The sequence below is a fragment of the Ambystoma mexicanum genome, chromosome 6q, assembly GCF_040938575.1.
Source record: "Ambystoma mexicanum isolate Mex_15411 chromosome 6q, UKY_AmexF1_1, whole genome shotgun sequence".
Lineage (NCBI taxonomy): Eukaryota > Metazoa > Chordata > Amphibia > Caudata > Ambystomatidae > Ambystoma > Ambystoma mexicanum.
In genome coordinates this window covers 1,661,854,879-1,661,875,100 of record NC_090937.1, presented here as the reverse complement: position 1 = coordinate 1,661,875,100, position 20,222 = coordinate 1,661,854,879, and the positions used below count along the sequence as shown (strand labels likewise).

Here is a 20,222-nt window from a genome sequence, read left to right as displayed (position 1 = left end):
CTGATCAGCTTTCTGTCGCTGTGACTTCTTTCACGTGCTGTTCCTATTTCAGCTGCGTCGTTTGCATGTGTTCTTTGTTATGTATGTGTCTTTGCTTTCTTTTTCTACCTTTCAGTGGTTTCTTGGAGGCAGTAGGAGTTTGTGGACTGTACAAATGGACAGTGCAAGTGACAGGATTTCTCTGGAGAGAATGGTGGTGTGTATGTGTCATGGATGTTATGATGTATATTGATGGTGTATCTGGATGTTAGTTGAGTTATCTGGTTGGTTGCGTGTGTACGCGTTTGTGCTGTGGGCGTAGCAGGTCCGAGTCTCTGTGTGACAGATGGAGTGGAAGGAGTATATGCTGTGTTGGTTGTTGAGTGTGGTCACAATTGGTATGTGCTTGCAGGTGGTTGCTGTAAGACTCAGAAGTGGCAGTCCAGGGTAGGTGGTGTAAAAGTGTTCTAAGTTGGTGCAGGATGTTATATACGAGATTGTGGAATACGCTGTGAGTGTTGGTGATATGAGTATGGTTTTCTGGTAGGTTGAAATGGGTGTCGAATTTTGGTTGTTTCAGTGAATCTTGTGGTGTGTTTTCTTTGAAAGGAGAGAAGATGTGTAGTATCTGCTTGCATGGTGTGTCACCAATGCAGGCAGTGGAATGGTATGATGTCAACTGAAACCTTATGGGCCATCGGGGTTCCGCGATTGTCAGTTGTGACTTCAGGATGGGAGAACTGATCTGAGAGGATGATTACTACCTGACTCCTGCCTCCCTTCGCCCAGCTAGCCCTGTAACTTAAATATAGCCAACTTACTTTTATATATATATATATGTATGTTCCTTCAAGAAGGGGGTGATCCAGCCTCTGAACCCACCAAATTAGATCTGGGTGAATTGGATATCAACATGGATTGGTACAAAACTACCAAGCTGAAAACCAAATCGGAATTTGTACCACCGGTTATAACAGGAGGTTCAATATAGACAGCTCAAAGTCTGGTGATAGAAGATCTGAAAAAAATGAGACTCAAGGAGGTGAAAAATTATAAACCCAATATAGGAATGAATACACGAAAGCCCTGAAAGAACTGAACCTCCTGCCTAATTGTATCATCAAGGCGTCAGATAAAGGCCGTAACATTGTACTTATGACTAGAGATCAATATGTGCATGGGGCCAATAGGCAACTCAACGATAAAACTTGCTACGAAAAACTAACTGAAAGTCCAATGAAGGATTTGGAATTCAAAGTACAGAACTTCCTTAGCAAATGGTCAGAAGAAGGAATGCTGGAAGATAATGACATCACATTTCTCTACAAATCCCATATTTCCTTCCCAAAATACATAAGAGTATTTCTAAGCCTCCAGGTAGACCCATCGTCACACTCACAGGGTCACTGTTAGAGAATATGTCTAAATACATCGACAAATCTGTTTCCTTTCGTTCTAACATTACCCTTATATTTGAGAGATACGAAAGATTTTTTTGTCCAAGATCAATGAACTACCTTGTGATGCAGATTTCTTACTGGCCACAATGGATGTGGTTTCCCTATACACATCCATCACACACGAACAAGGAATGATGGCCTGTACTTATTATCTGAATACTAGGTCCTTAAATTACACTAAACACTCGGAAATGATCATGGCTATGATTCACCTGTGTTTGACCAATGTATTTCTATTCAATCAAAAGTACTATCGACAGAAACAAGGTACCGCGATGGGTACGACCTTTGCTGCTTCATATGCAAACCTGACAATGGGTTACTGGGAGAAATATGAGGCTTGGAAAGAAGGCAACGAAAGGTTCACAAACAAAGTGATCATGTGGCAATGCTACATTGATGATCTATTCATCATTTGGAAGGGCACTTCTAAGGAATGGATGGACATTGTGGAACAGCTAAATATCAATGAATTTAACCTTAAATTCACTGAGACCCATAGTCCCAAAGAAGTCGTTTTTTTGTTTGTCACGGTCCAAATAGAAAATGGGAAGATCAAAACTAAAATGTTTTGGAAACCAACGGGAGTAAATGCCCCATTACATGCCAACAGTGCCCACTGCCAAAATTTAATTTGGAGTATTCCATACGGCGAGTTCGATCATCTTCGGAGGAATTGCTCTGAACTCAGTTCCTATGACGGAGAAAGCAAAATTACAGCATGGGGTTTTAAAAAATGTTACCCCAAACAAATCAGAGAGCCTATCTCAAGGCACGTCAATGTGAGGGGTCCACATTACTATTGGATCGCACCAATAGGATATTGAGCACAGACAAAGAAGCAACAACTCGTCTGATTTTGACGTATGGACAAGCGGCCAAATACATCAAAGGCATTATACGTAAACATTGGAATACATTGGTAGTAGACACAGATATGAGACGAACATTGGGTGAGCATCCCAATTTTTCTTTCCGGAAGTGCCAATCCATTAAAGATAAATTAGTGAGTAGCTTTATGCCACCTGACACCACTCCCCATCAGCCAACATGGTTGAATTGCAGGAAGAATGGTTTTTATAAATGCAGAAAATGCAAGATATGTAAATATGCGGAGGAGTGCAGTACATATTCACATCCTATACTCAAGAGAACCATTTCTATTATGGACATAATTACTTGTGACTCAGAGTATATTGTATATGCACTTAAATGCACTTGTAACAAATGGTACATAGGGAGTACCAAGTGCAAACTAAAGATACGCATACAACAACATATCAGAGCGATCAAAAATCAAGACTATGCATACCCAATAGCAAAACACTTTTGGGAGAAACATTAAGGGAAGTTATGTGACTTTTCGTTTATTGGGTTACAGCAAGTTAACATTGGACCCAGCGGAGGAGACAGAGAAAAGCTGAGTCAACGGGAAACGAGATGCATTATCGATTTTGAGAGCAAGTTCCCATTGGGACACAACATTGATGAGGAACTTTATTCTTAGGCGAATAAAACACAAGGGTATCTTATCGCCTCCGCAATATACTGTGAAAATTAGAACAATGGTTGTTCATTGATGATCTGTTTTACCTTTTCCCTTCTTATTCTCATATTTAATGAGGGTTTTATCACTCCCTTTGATGGACATCGATTGGGAGGTTGTTTTTATGTAATTTTCGGACACTGGTTACCTAACACCTATATACAACTACTTGCCTCTTTCCGGGGCCCCCTCCCCCCCACCCACCCGCCCGCCCTAGGTGAAATAATGGTTAAAGCTAACAGCACAATATCATCTTTGCTCTTGGTAAAGTAATGCTGCTAGTGGTCCTTTCGAGTCATCATGCACTCTGTACAAGATTAAAGAAACGCCCACTGAACAGATGGTAGGGTCCTGTACTATGTTATCGATGAGATATGATGCATTAAACAAGGTTGCTCGCCATCAATTTGTTAACAAGCACTAGTTACTTTATGGTATCTTGATACATATTTTCTCGATTATCTATAATTCCAGTGAATCCCGTTGCAGTGCCATGGGAGATATATATATCGAATGCACTATGCATTTGATAGTATGGACCGAACCTAACACATATATGTGGCAAAGTTATAAATCTTTCAGATGAGACACACTAGCATTCCTCTGCAGTTCAGGACGCTGTAACTTTATATAACGATTGGGATATTTAATTGGTTGGAGTTCCAATTATGTACATGCAGCATCCGATGGCATTGAAATGTCAGTAAAACGGGAACTATTTTTTATATAAACATTGGGTATATGCACATATCTGAATGGGTGAGCCTTTAGTCTGTTATCCTGTTTAGCTCAAATGTCATGCTTTGTAATGAAACCACTCCAAAATGGCGGGCGGTCTGGGGAGGCAAGAATATTGCACTGTGTAAACGATTGTAGTCCTACTTCTATTCTGACTACTATTCAGAGGGTGAAAGGTTTAAATATGGTGTCTGTTTGGGCTGTAATTCATGTGACCAAGCTACAAGTCGTAGTGAAACGTGTCATCGTCGTGGGATTTTCCTTTTTGGCTTGGTGAGGGCTGGAGGTTTTCACACGGACTTTTAACATTTGTAAAATAATAAAGAAGAATCTTTTAATTCGAACCTGGCTGCAGTAAGTTTTGTGAGAACGTAAGGATTGACTTTTATGTTGGCACACAACTCCGGGAGTGCGGCTCAAGACTGCACCGTGAAGGCGGTGCAGAGGATTGTGGATATATATATATAATTTCTGAAGCTTGTGGAATCTGCTTAGATCACATGCTGTGCATAGGCCGACATTTAGTGGAAGCTGCGGAGTATTACAGTTTGTTTTTCGAAACTCGAAAATGGGCATCGACCTAGGGCGTGCCAGTAATACTAGCCCTACTGTGACGTCCACTGTACCCATAATACCTCACGCGTGTAGGACCCTCAGATTGTTTTTTCCGCCATACTTGTCGGAAGCATAGTGCGGAGTTCCCTGGCTTTCAGCCATTTGTGGTTAATTATTTATAAATTTCCTGTTCCTCTTATCCCACGTCGAGACTCCGAAGATCGACGCCGGTACTGAAGAATGAACAGCCGTCGAGACTGCACGACGGACTTTGGGCCTTGGAAGGCCTCTGGCCTCGGCCCGGGCCTTGGAAGGCCTCTGGCCTCGGCCCGGGCCTTGGAAGGCCTCTGGCCTCGGCCCGGGCCTTGGAAGGCCTCTGGCCTCGGCCCGGGCCTTGGAAGGCCTCTGGCCTCAGCCTGCAAGTAGGGAGAGTGGGGGGTGGACATACTCACTCATCTGTTTCCTACATACACTCGCCCACTGCCATATAATAACAAATGGAGAGTACTCCATTTAAATTCTGCCCCAAGTGCAACCGTAAGTTCCCTTGGGTAGATAAGCATAACACCTGTAATCTCTATTTGCCGAAGGGACCACCCCCGAAGCCAATTGCAGAGCGTGTAAGCTCTTTAAAGCTAAAACTCTTAAGGACCGCTCCACCAAACGTTGGGCCCATTACGCCAGGCAACTCGAGGCCATGGACGCTGTGGGTCCCTTCAGTGATGGCAGCAACGCTGCCGTTTTGGAAGGCGAGGGCACTAGAGTGTCGGTAGACACCCAAGCGCGAGCCCCCGGCCTCGGAGGACTGTCTGGCGGGGTAGTTATTGGGACCACACCCGACGGCATGAGCGCTACCCATACACCTACATCTAAACACACTAACCCCTCCCGAGACTCGACACATGTGACAAGCGATCGGAAGAAAAAGGCACATATATAGCAGTCTGCAGAATCCGTGTCGTCTGGGCGTTCCAGGCCTCGATCGCCTCACGACACACAGTAAATGTCTACGATTGCTAAGGGTGCCACGCTTCCTAAAGTCAGAGGTTTGGTCGTCAGAAGATTAAACCGACCTCCACCCCCAAGCAGCACGTTAAAAGTCGACTCCAGCAGTTCGTGCTATGTCTGCCTCCGAGTCTCGACATCCCCCCTCTAAATCCTTAGACCCAATGGAACCCACCTCAGAATCTCGACGCCAGGCGTCAAAAGATTCAGGGAAGTCCAAAGAGTCAGGGAAACATGCCTCCACACATGGAAAAGGGGACAAACCACACAAAGAACTGTCTGCACACCAGGTCCAGAAAGACAAACCTAGATCTTCTGAAAAGACCAAGACCCCCTGACCATGTCACTAGGCCTAGGGTTGTCCCTCCCACTCCAGAGGATATGGGAATGGAAGATGAACCTCATCAAGAGGTGATCGTTCCCAGTTCTAAGGAATGGAGCGCTGAATACATCGACAGGGTGATGAGGCGAATGTCTTTTATGGCAAATTTTTATGAGAAAAATCCTGATTACTTTCTGAGCTATCAGAATACCCCTTTTACCTCTACTCCTTCCGGATCCAAAGACCCTCAGCCTCCTAGTAAGAGACCTCGTACTGAGACTCAAGTTCAGGGCTTGATTTCGGACCCACTCACTATTCAACCTTCCCATCAGTATGCTGAAGATCCAGACATTCAAATACTGGACGACCAGGCAGGGGTTGAATATTATGGGGCAATGCAGACCAGGATGATGAGGAGGAGGAAGACGAGGCAGAGGGCTATAGTCTTGACTCCCCTATTCCCAAGGACCCACCGGTGAATGACTCACCTGTGGAAAATCAGCCATTACTAAATGAGGTCTTAGCTAAAGCTGCACAGCACTTTCAGGTAAACACTCAAGGGGCTCAAGAGGAGAGGGACTTTGCAGAGCAAATTATGGGGGATGTGAAATCCGTTGCCCAAGTCATACCAATTCTGAAGTCCATTCAATGCAGAATTGATCCCTCCCTCCTCACCCCTAACCTTACCCGGGCAGTCAAACCAAGAATAGAAAAACTATTCAGGGCCGCCCCCTCTGACCCACTTTATATAAGGGGTCACCTTAAACCCAACTCTTTGGTGGTCACAACTACCAGAAAGAGGGCGGGTACACCTCTAGCATCCTCCGAAGCTCCCCCAGACAAGGAGAGCAAGAAGATATATGGCCTAGGAAGGAAAGTGGCTTCCACCTCTGCTTACCAGGCAAGAATTGCTAATACTACCACTCTGCTGGCAAGTTACAATTGTCACCAATGGGAGCAGGTAGCTGCCCTCATTGCCTCTGCACTTGAACCTCTGAAGGGCCAGTTGGCCCAGACTGCGTCAGAAGGGATATCGGTGTCCGGATGTATTCTCAAGGCGACCTTTGACGCAGCAGACCATGCAGGCCGGCTCATCGCAGAGAGCACAGTCCTCAAGAGACACGCTTGGCTAAGGCAGTCAGGGTTCAAACCCAAGACACAAGCCACTCTAATCGACATGCCGGTGGAACCAAATGTCTTATTTGGGAAAGCGGTGGAAGAGGCACTCAAAACAGCAAAAGGTGAATATGAGACCCTTAAGTTCCTTGGACAGCTAACCAATAAACGCACAAACCAACGAGGGAATAATAATGTTTGTCACTCCCGCGGCCAAAATTCCCAAAGGGGGTCCAATTACTCCCAAGGCCAAGGTACATTTTGGGGAAATAACTAACAGGGTGCCCAGAATTTCACCAGAGGTAACAAAAAAGCAGTGGTAGAGGGAGAGGCAGCCCAGGTAGTGGTGGCACGCCTCCCAGCAAACAGTGACACTCCGCTCAGGGTCCCTTCCCATGCATCCCCAGTAGGGGGTTGGGGGTGCATTTCCAGATTCACCCACGCATGGGAGGGGATCAAATTCAGACAGATGGGTGCTGTCCACAGTGTCCATGGGATACTGCATGGAACTGTTGGAACGCCCCCGCGACCATCCTCCAAGACAAAAGATACACTCCTTGGAGCACCAAAGAATCCTCCTCGAGGAGATTGTCATTCTTCTTGCAAAGGGCGCGATAGAACTCGTCCTGGGACACCAGGTAAACCGGATATTTATTCAACTTACTTCCTTGTGCCAAAAAAAGATCTAACAATGCGCCCAGTATTAGACTTACGCCCTGCAAACGAGTATGTCAAGCCTCAGAAATTTCGCATGACTACCCCCCAAGAAGTAATCCCCCCTACTAAAGAAGGGAGATTACATGGCAACGTTGGACATGAAAGATGCCTATTTTCATATTTCCATGTTCCCAGCGCACAGAAGATTCCTGCTCAAGGTGGACAGTCGGCACTACCAGTTCAAGGTGCTGCTCTTCGGTATAGCCTCGGCTCCAAGGGTATTCACCAAAGTACTGACCAAAGTACTGGCGGGAGTGGCGGCGAACCTACGCAGGGAGGCAATCCCAGTGTACCCTTACCTGGACGATTGGCTCATCACTGGGGAGACCACATTAATTTGCAGATCCAACATCCAAACAACGATCGACCTGATCTTCGAATTGGGCTTCTCAATCAACGAGAAAAAATCAAGCCTAGTGCCAAGCACCTCCAAACAGTTCTTAGGAGCTGTCCTAAACACTTAAGGAGTTGGCCTTTCCATCAGAGGAAAGAATTCAGAATCTATTGCTGCAAATTTCTCAATATCAGTCCAGTCGTCAGATAAGGGTTCGCAAAGCGATGTGTTTGCTAGGCATGGTGGCGTCATGTATTTACCTGGTTCCCCATGCGCGCCTGCGCATGCGACCCATGCAAGAATGGTTGGTGAACAGTGGTCTCAGGCAAGTGGTCAGTGGGACGATCTAGTGGTCGTTTCGCCAACACTAGTACAGAGTCTTCGCTGGTGGACAAGGCAGAATCTTTCAAAGTGGAAACCCTTTTATGATCCAGAAATACAGGCTGTAGTCACTACAGACGCGTCCCTCTCAGGATGGGGAGCACACCTCCTTCACCACACAGCTCAGGGTCTGTGGTTTCATACAGTGGCCAAGAATGACATCAACCTTCCAGAGCTTCTGGCAGTCTTCAGAGCGCTTCGAGTGTTCGAACCTGTCAGTGCAGATCCTAACGGACAGCACGACGGCTATGTTTTACATAAACAGGGGGGCAAGCGTTCGCCAAATCTGTCCAAGCTTGCCCAGAAAATGTGGATATGAGCACTCAGACGGAACATTTACCTATCATCTCAACATGTTCCAGATCTGAGCAGAGACCCCCTCCCGGAAGAACACGAATGGTGTCTACACGAAGAAGTCATAGAAGACCTTTTCTCACAGTGGCGTTTCCGCACTATAGACCTATTTACCACAAGCAGAAACAGGCAGTGCCCAGGATTTGCATCCAGGTTCCCCCAGCCAGGCTCCATGGGGAACTCTCTATGGATGAACTGGTTGGGGATGTTTGCCTACGCTTTTCCACCAACCCCGCTCATGAGGAAGGTGGTCAATAAGATGCACAGGGAATCGATGATGCTCATCATAGTTGCTCCCATGAGGGGGAGACAACCGTGGTTCCCGCACCTGCGCGAACTGTCGGTGTGCAAACACATTAGGTTGTGCCAGTACGGGAGTCTGCTCTCCCAGCACGTAGGACAAACGGTGCATCCTCAACCCAGCTCGATGAACTTGGCAGCATGGCTCCTCGAGTCATAGAGTTTGGCCATCTCAATCTACCACAGAGATGCACGGATATCCGAAAAGAATCAAGGAAACCAAACACTAGACACTGTCACTTTGATAAATGGAAGAGATTCGTTATTTGCTGCCAGAATAAACAAATCAACCCAGTTGATTGCACTCCTTCCAATATTGTCACCTACATGCTCCACCTGCTGGACACATGGTTGGTATTTAATTCACTCAAGGTACACCTGGGGGCGCTTTCAGCCTACACCACCACCCATAACAAGGTGTCGTGGTGGAAGGTACCAGTGGTTAAAGCCTTTATGGAAGGGGTAAAGAGACTCCTCCCTCCAATTTCGAACCCACCACCAGGATGGGACCTTAATGTGGTGCTTGCTAAACTCATGCCCCCCCCCTTGAACCCATGCATAAAGCTAGTCTCAAACACCTGACCTATAAAACTGCCTTCTTAGTAGCCATTACATCCGTAAGAAGGGTCAGTGAAATTCAGGCTCTGTCAGTGCAGGAGCCTTTCTTTACTGTTCATAGGGATAAACTGGTTCTATGAACTCGCCCTAGGTTCTCACCTAAGTTAATTTCAAATTTCCATGTTAACCAGTCCATTGAGCTACCGGCCTTCTTCCAAGAACCCGAAAGCTCTGCTGAGGTGAAGAGCGGTCCTCTACTACGTAGACAATACTAGACCGCTACGAAAGACAGATCAACTGTTCGTCTCCGTAGCTACAGGCAGAGAAGGAGATTGCGTCTCTAAAGGTGCCTTCTCCAAATGGATAGTCAAAGGTATCCAGCTGTGTTACTCCCTTTCAGATAAGATTCTGCCTTTTACGCCAAGAGCCCACTCTACAAGAGGCACTGGGGCCACTCTGGCTTTCATTGCAAATGTACCCCTTGACACCATTTGCAAAGCAGCTATTTGGAGCTCTATTCACACTTTTACTCAGCACTACTGCATTGACACTCATTCCAAGACAGATACTCAAGTGGGACAAGCGGGTCTAAGACATTTATTTGCTCATGACCCTTCTCACATCCCACCTCCTAACACTGCTCGCTAATCTATGCACAGCATGTGATCTAAGCAGATTCCACAAGCCTCAGAAGGGATACATTACTCACCGTAATCGTATTTCTGATGCTTGTATCTCCTTAGATTCACATGCGCCCGCCCTTCCTCCCCTTGGAGAGAAGGCGCATGGATGCTTGTAGTCTTATCTTTATATCTGCTTGGATACTCTGTACTCACTCTACTCCTCATGCTACCTCATGTCAGGAAAATACAATCTGAGGGTCCTACATGCGTGAGGGATCATGGGTACAGTGGACGTCACACTAGGGATAGTATTACTGTCACGGCCACGGTCGACATCCATTTTCGAGTTTCGAAAAACAAATTGTAATACTCTGCAGCTTTCACTAGATGTCGGCCTATGCACAGCATGTGAATCTAAGCCGATACTGCAACCTCAATACACAATCATGTTTCTCCTAACTCAACACCATCTTTTCTGTTCCTTTCCTATTCCTCCCCTCCCCATTTTAGTCATTTCCTTTTTTCATCCTCCACAGACTGTGGTATGGTATCACAAGTGGGGGGAACAATGCCCATTTCTGTTCTGCCGCTGTAGGGCTTTAATAGTGAGGATTGGGGCTGTATTAAAGCTTTATTGCATAAACTAGACCTGTGCGTGAATCTATAACGGAGTCTTAACTGCAGAATGAGCCTTACCCAATGAGCAGCTTGTTTCTCTTCCTCAGATGTAAGGTGTTCGAGTTCTTTCGCAGGCATGTGAGGATGGTATCCATGTTGTTCTCTTGTTGCTATGCGAGGACGCGCCACTGCACTTGGCTGGATAGGTGCGGCGGGCTTATGTGAAGGTGCAAGCGGCAGTGAAGTCCTTTGAATGCTAACACATCTCGTCTTCTTTGCCTTGCAGATGAAGACAATCGCATTCGGGAGTTCTACCAGTCTAGAGGTCTAGATCGCATTGTCCAGCCTACAAATGAAGGTAAGTCAGCCTTTGGTCTCTAACATCTTTCGCGCATATGTTATGTTAATGGTATTTATATAGCGCACAGTCACCAACGGAATTGGTCCCCAGGCGCTCTGGCGGATCAACGTGTGATGGGTAGTAAGGTGAAGAGGGAGTAGGATAGTGAGAGGAGTGGTATACTGTCGGCAGCTTCAACTCGGTAGACACCGGATGCTGAGCTTTGGTGCGAGTATTGGATTGGTGTCAGTCGGCGTGTGCTGTTGGTGCGGCTTATGTGTTGTTGAGGTGTGGTGAAGTGCTTGCAGCTTGTTGTGCAGGTTTTTTGAGTGAGATAAGTATGCAGAGAGTTTAAGCTTATATTGGTTAGAGGGTTATATGACATTTAAAATTCACAGTTCTGTCTGAGTGTGGCACTCGTTAACCTTCACAGTATTATCTAGATACGGCGCCGGGTAATGTTCTAAATTCTAAGTGTGGCACATGCTAACATTGACAATTCCATCTAAGTGTGTCGTTGGCTAGCCTTCGTACTTCCATCGAAGTGTAGCGCATGCTAACATTCTCAATCCTATCTAGATACGGCGCAGCCCAATGTTCTCAATTCCAAGTGTGCAGATGCTAACCTCCACAATCCTGTCTAGATACGGCGCAGGCTAATGTTCTCAATTACAAGTGTGGCAGATGCTAACCCCCACAATCCTATCTAGATGCGGCACAGGTTAATGTTCTCAATTCCAAGTGTGGCACATGCTAACCTCCACAATCCTGTCTAGATACGGCGCAGGCTAATGTTCTCAATTACAAGTGTGGCAGATGCTAACCCCCAAAATCCTGTCTAGATGCGGCACAGGCTAATGTTCTCAATTCCAAGTGTGGCAGATGCTAACCCCCACAATCCTATCTAGATGCGGCACAGGCTAATGTTCTCAATTCCGGCTAATGTTCTCAATTCCAAGTGTGGGGAAAAGTTTGCATGCATACAAGAGATCTCAGTATGGGAAGGTCTTATGATTTCCTCACCTCCATAACGGCTCTTTAGAATGCACTGTGTGCAATCCGGGATGTACTCTCAGATTGAAATGTGTTTTTCACAGTAACAGAACAATACTGATGTAATGTCGTGATCTGGTGACGGTAACAATAAGTTCCCCACAAGAAGGCTGTCCATAGAACAGTAGACAGTAAACCCCCCCCCCCCCCCTCCCCAAGATCACAGTCTGCAGTGTATAAATAAACCTGACAGACCAGGGGCTTGGGTGAAAGGTCAGGAGCAGCAACAGAGCTAAGGGAGAAAACAAAAAAATGCAATGAACAATAATTGTGCCAGCAATTCCCCGTTGCACCAGCCTCAGCAACCACACCCTTATCTGCTGTGATAGGTGTGAAAAGCGGAGAAGCTACTTGGTGTGAGGAGTGGGGATGTGACCAAGGAAGGTTGTCAAACCAAGTTCCAGGAAGCTGATAGCACAATGGTGCCACTAATGTTCATTAGAAACAATCTAAGGTAGAGCAGCAGAGCGTCCCAAAGTGTCCAAAATATAAAAAATCCACAAGCAGCCAAGCGTCCTCAAGTGTTAATCCACAAACAGCAAAACGTCCCAAAACAAATCCACCTAAACAGTAAATAGTCTCCAAACAAAATCCTCTTTGTGAGTGTAAAGAACCAGTGACCCAGAAGTAAGCAGCAGAGGGTCCAGGTGTCACCTAAGGCATAGAGTGCCAAGGTGACTGGTGTTGACTGAAAGTGATGTAAGGACACTGCCAATACAGGAGTACTGTATTCTGCGGACCGAGTCTTTGTTCTTCACGCAGCGGCTGCACGCGGAAAAAGAACAGCTAAGTGTGCCAATGTGCTGCGGTCAGACTCGAATCAAGGAAAGGAAGAACAATGCGGTACCGATGAGGGGCAAAGCAGAATCAGAGTCAGAAAGCGTTCCAGGGGTCTGGTAACCAAGGGGGAATGCACGAAGGAGGAGCTGGGCGTTGGGATACAGAAAGGGTAATCCAAGGAGTAGCGTAGCCAGCTGAACAATCCGAGATCAGGAAACCAAGAACACAAACAGTAACAATAACGCGACCCAACCCGAAGGCACTTACAACGGTTAAGGAGCGTTGGAACACTGTTCTAATGCTATTCAAATAACCGCGGATTGCCGAGAACAGGGAACACATTACGTGTGAGTCACGTGATCGCTCTGCATTTAGGGACGCCGGGAACTGTAGTTACTGTGACCTTGGCGTTGCAATAAACGCCAAGGCAGCCCCTGAGCCTTCTGCAAAGCAAAATGAAGCAGAGGCGAGCGAGATCGGATCACGACAGTACCCCTCCGCAAAGGAGGCACACCCAGAGATGTACAGGAGCGATTCCTCCAAAACAGGTGTAAAAGGCAGGGGGCGTATCCCATTTCAGCCGAATGACTCCAGCATTTTATTTACATTTTTTAAAGTGCTCACACAGCCCGGGGCGTATCGAGGCGCTGTTACAGGAATATGTCTTAGTTGCGTATTTATAACACTCTTAATACAGAGAGGTTTCTAAGCGCGGACCCGGGGGATCGAACCTGTTTCTTCGTGTCGTCTTGCTTCCAAGGCGAGTGCGTTGCCGCTGAGCTATCCTCCCTGGACAAGAAAGCCATTGATCGCCCTGTTCAGTTTCACAAACAGCTCAGCGCCCAGCCAAAGCGGGACGTTCAGAAACTTGTACAGATGCTGTGGGAGTTCCACCATTTTCGGGAGTGCGACCCGGCCTGCAATCATAATCTGTAATCTCGACCAGTTGTCTAGTTTCCGGAGCAGGGATGTCGGGTAAACCCCGGAATTACGATTGTATAGCAGGGATTGGTGCCGTGTGACAGTGACGCCCAAGTATTTGATCTCCATCGGGGACCATAAAAACCCCATGAGGTCCTGCAGCGCTACCGTGGCATCGGTAAGCCGGAACAGCTTGGACTTGGTGCAGTTGACCTTGAATCCCGACAGTGCACCAAACAAGTGGAAATCACGCATGATCAGGGCCAGGTTCACAGCAGCGTCGCGGACATATAGCAATGCGTCATCTGCATATAGTGACACAATTTCTGGGGCACCCGTTAGTAGAACTCCCCTGCATGTATGCTGGCGAATCCGGACGGTCCGGGGCTCCATAACCACAGCAAATATCAAGGGAGAGAATGGCAAGCCCTGTCTGGTCCCCCTGACAATGTCAAACGGAGCACACAGCACTCTTGCCACAGGAAGCTTATAAAGCAGCCTCACCCAAGAGATGAAACGGGGACCGAAGTTACTTTTCTCAAGTACCGCCCACAGGAATCTCCAGGACAGAGTCAAAGGATTTCTGGGTGACCAGTGCTGCTGCCACTGCCTGTGCCTCTGGGTCTATCCGGGCAAGATGTCACAGTCGCCGGAAGTTGAGTGCCATAGATCATCTCGGAACAAACCCTGCTTGATCTGGATGGACTATGTGTTATGTAGGGAGCAAGGTGGAGGGCCAATACTTTAGCAAATATTTTCACATCACTGTTTATCAGTGAAAGCGGGCGGTGAGAACCACACTCTGAGGGCGGTTTTCTGTGTTCAGCAGCACAGTTATGACCGATTCCCGCAACGTAGGAGGGAGGACCCTCCGCGCACAAGACTCGTCCCATACAGCAGCCAATCGTAGATTTATAGTCCATAGTTAGGCCATCAGAGGCTGGAGCCTTGCCAAATAGAAGTACTTCAATAGCAAGCAGTACGTCATCTCTTTCCCTGGCTTCATCAGATGGCACCGAGAGCCTGGACATTGGCCTGTCCACTGCTTCCCTGGCTTCATCAGATGGTGTCGAGAGCCTGGACATTGGCCTGTCCACTGCTTCCCGGGCTTCATCAGATGGCACCGAGAGCCTGGATATTGGCCTGTCCACTGCTTCCCGGGCTTCATCAGATAGCGCCGAGAGCCTGGACATTGGCCTGTCTGCTACTTCCCTGGCTTCATCAGATGGCACCGAGAGCCTGGACATTGGCCTGTCCACTGCTTCCCGGGCTTCATCAGATAGCACAGAGAGCCTGGTCATTGGCCTGTCCACTGCTTCCCGGGCTTCATCAGATGGCGCTGAGCCGGGAGCCTGGACATTGGCCTGTGGGCTTCATCAGATAGCACCGAGAGCCTGGACATTGGCCTGTCCACTGCTTCCCTGGCTTCATCAGATGGCACCGAGCGCCTGGACATTGGCCTGTCCAGTGCTTCCTGGGCTTCATCAGATGGCACGAGAGCCTGGACATTGGCCTGTCCACTGTTTCCCTGGCTTCATCAGATGGCACAGACTGTTTCCCTGGCTTCATCAGATGGCACCGAGAGCCTGGACATTGGCCTGTCCACTGCTTCCCTGGCTTCATCAGATGGCACCGAGCGCCTGGACATTGGCCTGTCCAGTGCTTCCTGGGCTTCATCAGATGGCACCGAGAGCCTGGACATTGGCCTGTCCACTTCTTCCCGGGCTTCATCAGATGGCGCCGAGAGCCTGGACATTGGCCTGTCCACTGCTTCCCGGGCGTCATCAGATGGCGCCGAGCGCCTGGACATTGGCCTGTCCAATGCTTCCCTGGCTTCATCAGATGGCGCCGAGAGCCTGGACATTGGCCTGTCCAATGCTTTCCAGGCTTCATCAGATGGCGCCGAGAGCCTGGACATTGGCCTGTCCACTGCTTCCCTGGCTTCATCAGATGGCGCCGAGAGCCTGGACATTGGCCTGTCCACTGCTTCCCTGGCTTCATCAGATGGCGCCGAGAGCCTGGACATTGGCCTGTCCAATGCTTCCCGGGCTTCATCAGATGGCGCCGAGAGCCTGGACATTGGCCTGTCCACTGCTTCCCTGGCTTCATCAGATGGCGCCGAGAGCCTGGACATTGGCCTGTCCAATGCTTCCCTGGCTTCATCAGATAGCGCCGAGAGCTTGGACATTGGCCTGTCCAAGAGCCTGTGGGCTTCATCAGATAGCGCCGAGAGCCTGGACATTGGCCTGTCCACTGCTTCCCGGGCTTCATCAGATGGCACGAGAGCCTGGACATTGGCCTGTCTACTGCTTCTCGGGCTTCATCAGATAGCACCGAGAGCCTGGACATTGGCCTGTCCACTGCTTCCCGGGCTTCATCAGATGGCACCGAGAGCCTGGACATTGGCCTGTCTTATGCTTCCTGGGCAAAAACAAAGAGGTGATGGCTGGAAGGTTTAGACTGAATCTTAACCACTGGCATTGCTCGGGGCAACCCTCCAGACCATCGTTCTTCGCCTGCCAAGCCATTACAGAAGGGGAAAGACCATATGCAAATCAGGCTTGGCCCCACCCCAAAAGGGGAAGTCCAGCCCGAACTGCTAGGTCACATCCCTTCTGCACAAACCACAAGCATCCCCAAACATGTTTCACCCTGTTGGGCCTCATCAGTGAGGAGTAGCTTGGGTCTCTAGGCCCAGCAGTCACGGGACCCACGTCTGGGCATACCCGTCCCACTCGGGGTGACAAAGCAAAAACAAAGAGGTGATGGCTGGAAGGTTTAGACTGAATCTTAACCACTGGCATTGCTCGGGGCCACTGCTTCCCGGGCTTCATCAGATAGCACCGGGAGCCTGGATATTGGCCTGTCCAATGCTTCCCTGGTTTCATCAGATGGCACCGAGAGCCTGGACATTGGCCTGTCCACTGCTTCCCGGGCTTCATCAGATAGCACTGAGAGCCTGTGGGCTTCATCAGATAGCACCGAGAGCCTGGACATTGGCCTGTCCACTGCTTCCCGGGCTTCATCAGATAGCACCGAGCGCCTGGACATTGGCCTGTCCACTGCTTCCCGGGCTTCATCAGATGGCACCGAGAACCTGGACATTGGCCTGTCCACTGCTTCCCGGGCTTCATCAGATAGCACCGAGAACCTGGACATTGGCCTGCCCACTGCTTCCCTGGCTTCATCAGATGGCACCGAGAGCCTGGACATTGGCCTGTCCAGTGCTTCCCGGGCTTCATCAGATGGCACCGAGAGCCTGGACATTGGCCTGTCCAGTGCTTCCCGGGCTTCATCAGATGGCACCGAGAGCCTGGACATTGGCCTGTCCAATGCTTCCCGGGCTTCATCAGATGGCGCTGAGCCGAGAGCCTGGACATTGGCCTGTCCACTGCTTCCCTGGCTTCATCAGATGGCACCGAGAGCCTGGACATTGGCCTGTCCAGTGCTTCCCGGGCTTCATCAGATGGCACCGAGAGCCTGGACATTGGCCTGGCCAGTGCTTCCCGGGCTTCATCAGATGGCTCCGAGAGCCTGGACATTGGCCTGTCCAATGCTTCCCGGGCTTCATCAGATGGCGCTGAGCCGAGAGCCTGGACATTGGCCTGTCCACTGCTTCCCGGGCTTCATCAGATGGCGCCGAGAGCCTGGACATTGGCCTGTCCAATGCTTCCTGGGCTTCATCAGATGGCGCCGAGAGCCTGGACATTGGCCTGTCCAATGCTTCCCTGGCTTCATCAGATGGCGCTGAGCCGAGAGCCTGGACATTGGCCTGTCCACTGCTTCCTGGGCTTCATCAGATGGCACCGAGAGCCTGGACATTGGCCTGTCCACTGCTTCACAGGCTTCATCAGATAGCGCCGAGAGCCTGGACATTGGCCTGTCCCCTGCTTCCCGGGCTTCATCAGATGGTGCCGAGAGCCTGGACATTGGCCTGTCCAGTGCTTCCTGGGCTTCATCAGATAGCACCGAGAGCCTGGACATTGGCCTGTCCAGTGCTTCCTGGGCTTCATCAGATGGCGCTGAGCCGAGAGCCTGGACATTGGCCTGTGGGCTTCATCAGATGGCACAGAGAGTCTGGACATTGGCCTGTCCAATGCTTTCCTGGCTTCATCAGATGGCACCGAGAGCCTGGACATTGGCCTGTCCACTGCTTCCTGGGCTTCATCAGATGGCACCGAGAGCCTGGACATTGGCCTGTCCACTACTTCCCTGGCTTCATCAGATGGCACTGAGAGCCTGGACATTGGCCTGTCCAATGCTTCCCTGGCTTCATCAGATGGCACAGAGCGCCTGGACATTGGCCTGTCCACTGCTTCCCTGGCTTCATCAGATAGCACCGAGAGCCTGGACATTGGCCTGTCCAGTGCTTCCTGGGCTTCATCAGATGGCACCGAGAACCTGGACATTGGCCTGTCCACTGCTTCCTTTGCTTCTTCAGATAGCGCCGAGAGCCTGGACATTGGCCTGTCCACTGCTTTCCGGGCTTCATCAGATGGCACAGAGAGCCTGGACATTGGCCTGTCCACTGCTTCCTTTGCTTCTTCAGATAGCGACGAGAGCCTGGACATTGGCCTATCCACTGCTTTCCTGGCTTCATCAGATGGCACCGAGCGCCTGGACATTGGCCTGTCCAATGCTTCCCGGGCTTCATCAGATAGCACCGAGAGCCTAGACATTGGCCTGTCCAGTGCTTCCTGGGCTTCATCGGATGGCGCCGAGAGCCTGGACATTGGCCTGTCCACTGCTTCCCAGGCTTCATCAGATGGCACGAGAGCCTGGACATTGGCCTGTCCACTGCTTCCCGGGCTTCATCAGATAGCACTGAGAGCCTGGACATTGGCCTGTCCACTGCTTCCCGGGCTTCATCAGATAGCACCGAGAGCCTGGACATTGGCCTGTCCAATGCTTCCCGGGCTTCATCAGATAGCACAGAGAGCCTGGACATTGGCCTGTCCAATGCTTCCCGGGCTTCATCAGATAGCACCGAGAGCCTGGACATTGGCCTGTCCACTGCTTCCCTGGCTTCATCAGATGGCACGAGAGCCTGGACATTGGCCTGTCCACTGCTTCCCTGGCTTCATCAGATGGCACGAGAGCCTGGACATTGGCCTGTCCACGGCTTCATCAGATGGCACAGAGAGCCTGGACATTGGCCTGTCCAATGCTTCCCGGGCTTCATCAGATAGCACCAAGCACCGAGATCCTCAAGAAATGCCTCCACCTCAGATATAGGTGCTTAATCTCTGTTGGCATATAACATCACGTAGAATGAGTGGAACACCTCGTTAACCAGGCGCGTGATGTGTATTGGTGATCCATGGCAATCTTCCAGAGATGAGATATGATGAACAGTACTAGCCTCGCAAGGAGTCTGCCAGGTACACTACCGAAACCTATTATAGAAAGGAGGAAACACCATTCAAAGTTATTAAAGCATCATATATACTTTTTTAGAGAGGCAGAATGCAACTCAAAGGTAAGCATACACTTAATGGCACTTTGTAACTTCGTCTTTCACACCACACTAACCTCTTTAGCAAGTAAGTACTTTTACACTTGCTATAATTTCAAGACTGAATCCTTCTCTTATAAAGTCCTTCCCTTCTCTATAGCATGAGTCTTCTCAGAGGCAGAAGAAGGACCCTACTGGTCTAGGTGCCAGCTGAAGGCAGGTCAGGATAGGTTTCAGTTGCAGGAAAATCAAAGTTCCAGAGGATATGTTCTTAAACAAGTATTCGTTTCAGAATTAGTTTCGGGTTCAGGGACCTCACATTCAAGCATTAGTATGGGCAAACTCCCAACCAACACGAATCACCCCCTCAGCCTCACAGGATGCACACCAGACTTAAGGTTAGCATTACCCAATCCAGCACAGTACCTTTAGAGAAAAGAAGAGTTTCGAAGTGGATGCTTTTGGGATACAGCAGCACAGGACCCGGTCCCTGGTTTCTTGGCCTGGAGACGAAGGAACTAGACACTGGATAGGAACGTGCAGCAGCAGTCGTATGAGGAGGCTTCCAGCAAACGTCTCTTCATGGATTCTCGCGGCTCTGTGTATTTGGCGCCTTTTTACAGCAGCCAGATGAAGAACGAACATGACTGGCTGGATTCTCTTCACTCTCTCAGTCCTGCACTCTGGTGAGGGGACATCGTGTCTCTGGAGATTCAGCAGGAGTCCACCAAGTTCTGTATGCATTTGGACTTTGGAATACCATGCACCACACTCGCTATTGGTGGTTTACAGCTCAGCAAGGTTGCAGCACGTTTGTGGGATGGTGGAAAATGCAGGTCTTCTTGAGACTAGTGGATCTCACCAGCCTCTGGAGTCGTTTCCGGGACCCCCAGGGCGATTGGAAGGAATGGTTGCAACTGTCTTTGGTTACACAACAGGCTCTCCAGTCTACAGACGTCTTTTAGTCATCTTCCTCTTCGGATTCAGCTCCAGTGATCAACGTGTCAGCAGCTTCCAGGTTCAGAGTTTCATCATGAACTACAGCACAACATCTGCACACTCTCCAT

At 49.3% G+C, this 20,222-nt stretch overlaps 1 protein-coding gene across 3 annotated transcripts in view; it reads left to right on the top strand.

The window, feature by feature from the left end:
* PCGF1 (polycomb group ring finger 1) overlaps positions 1-20,222 on the top strand; it is a 253,872-nt gene that overhangs the window by 50,307 nt on the left and 183,343 nt on the right. For all 3 annotated transcript variants that reach the window (XM_069632496.1, XM_069632495.1, XM_069632497.1), the window contains exon 4: positions 10,893-10,964. In XM_069632496.1, the coding sequence (XP_069488597.1) occupies positions 10,893-10,964 (72 nt within the window). The remainder of the gene's footprint in view (positions 1-10,892; positions 10,965-20,222) is intronic.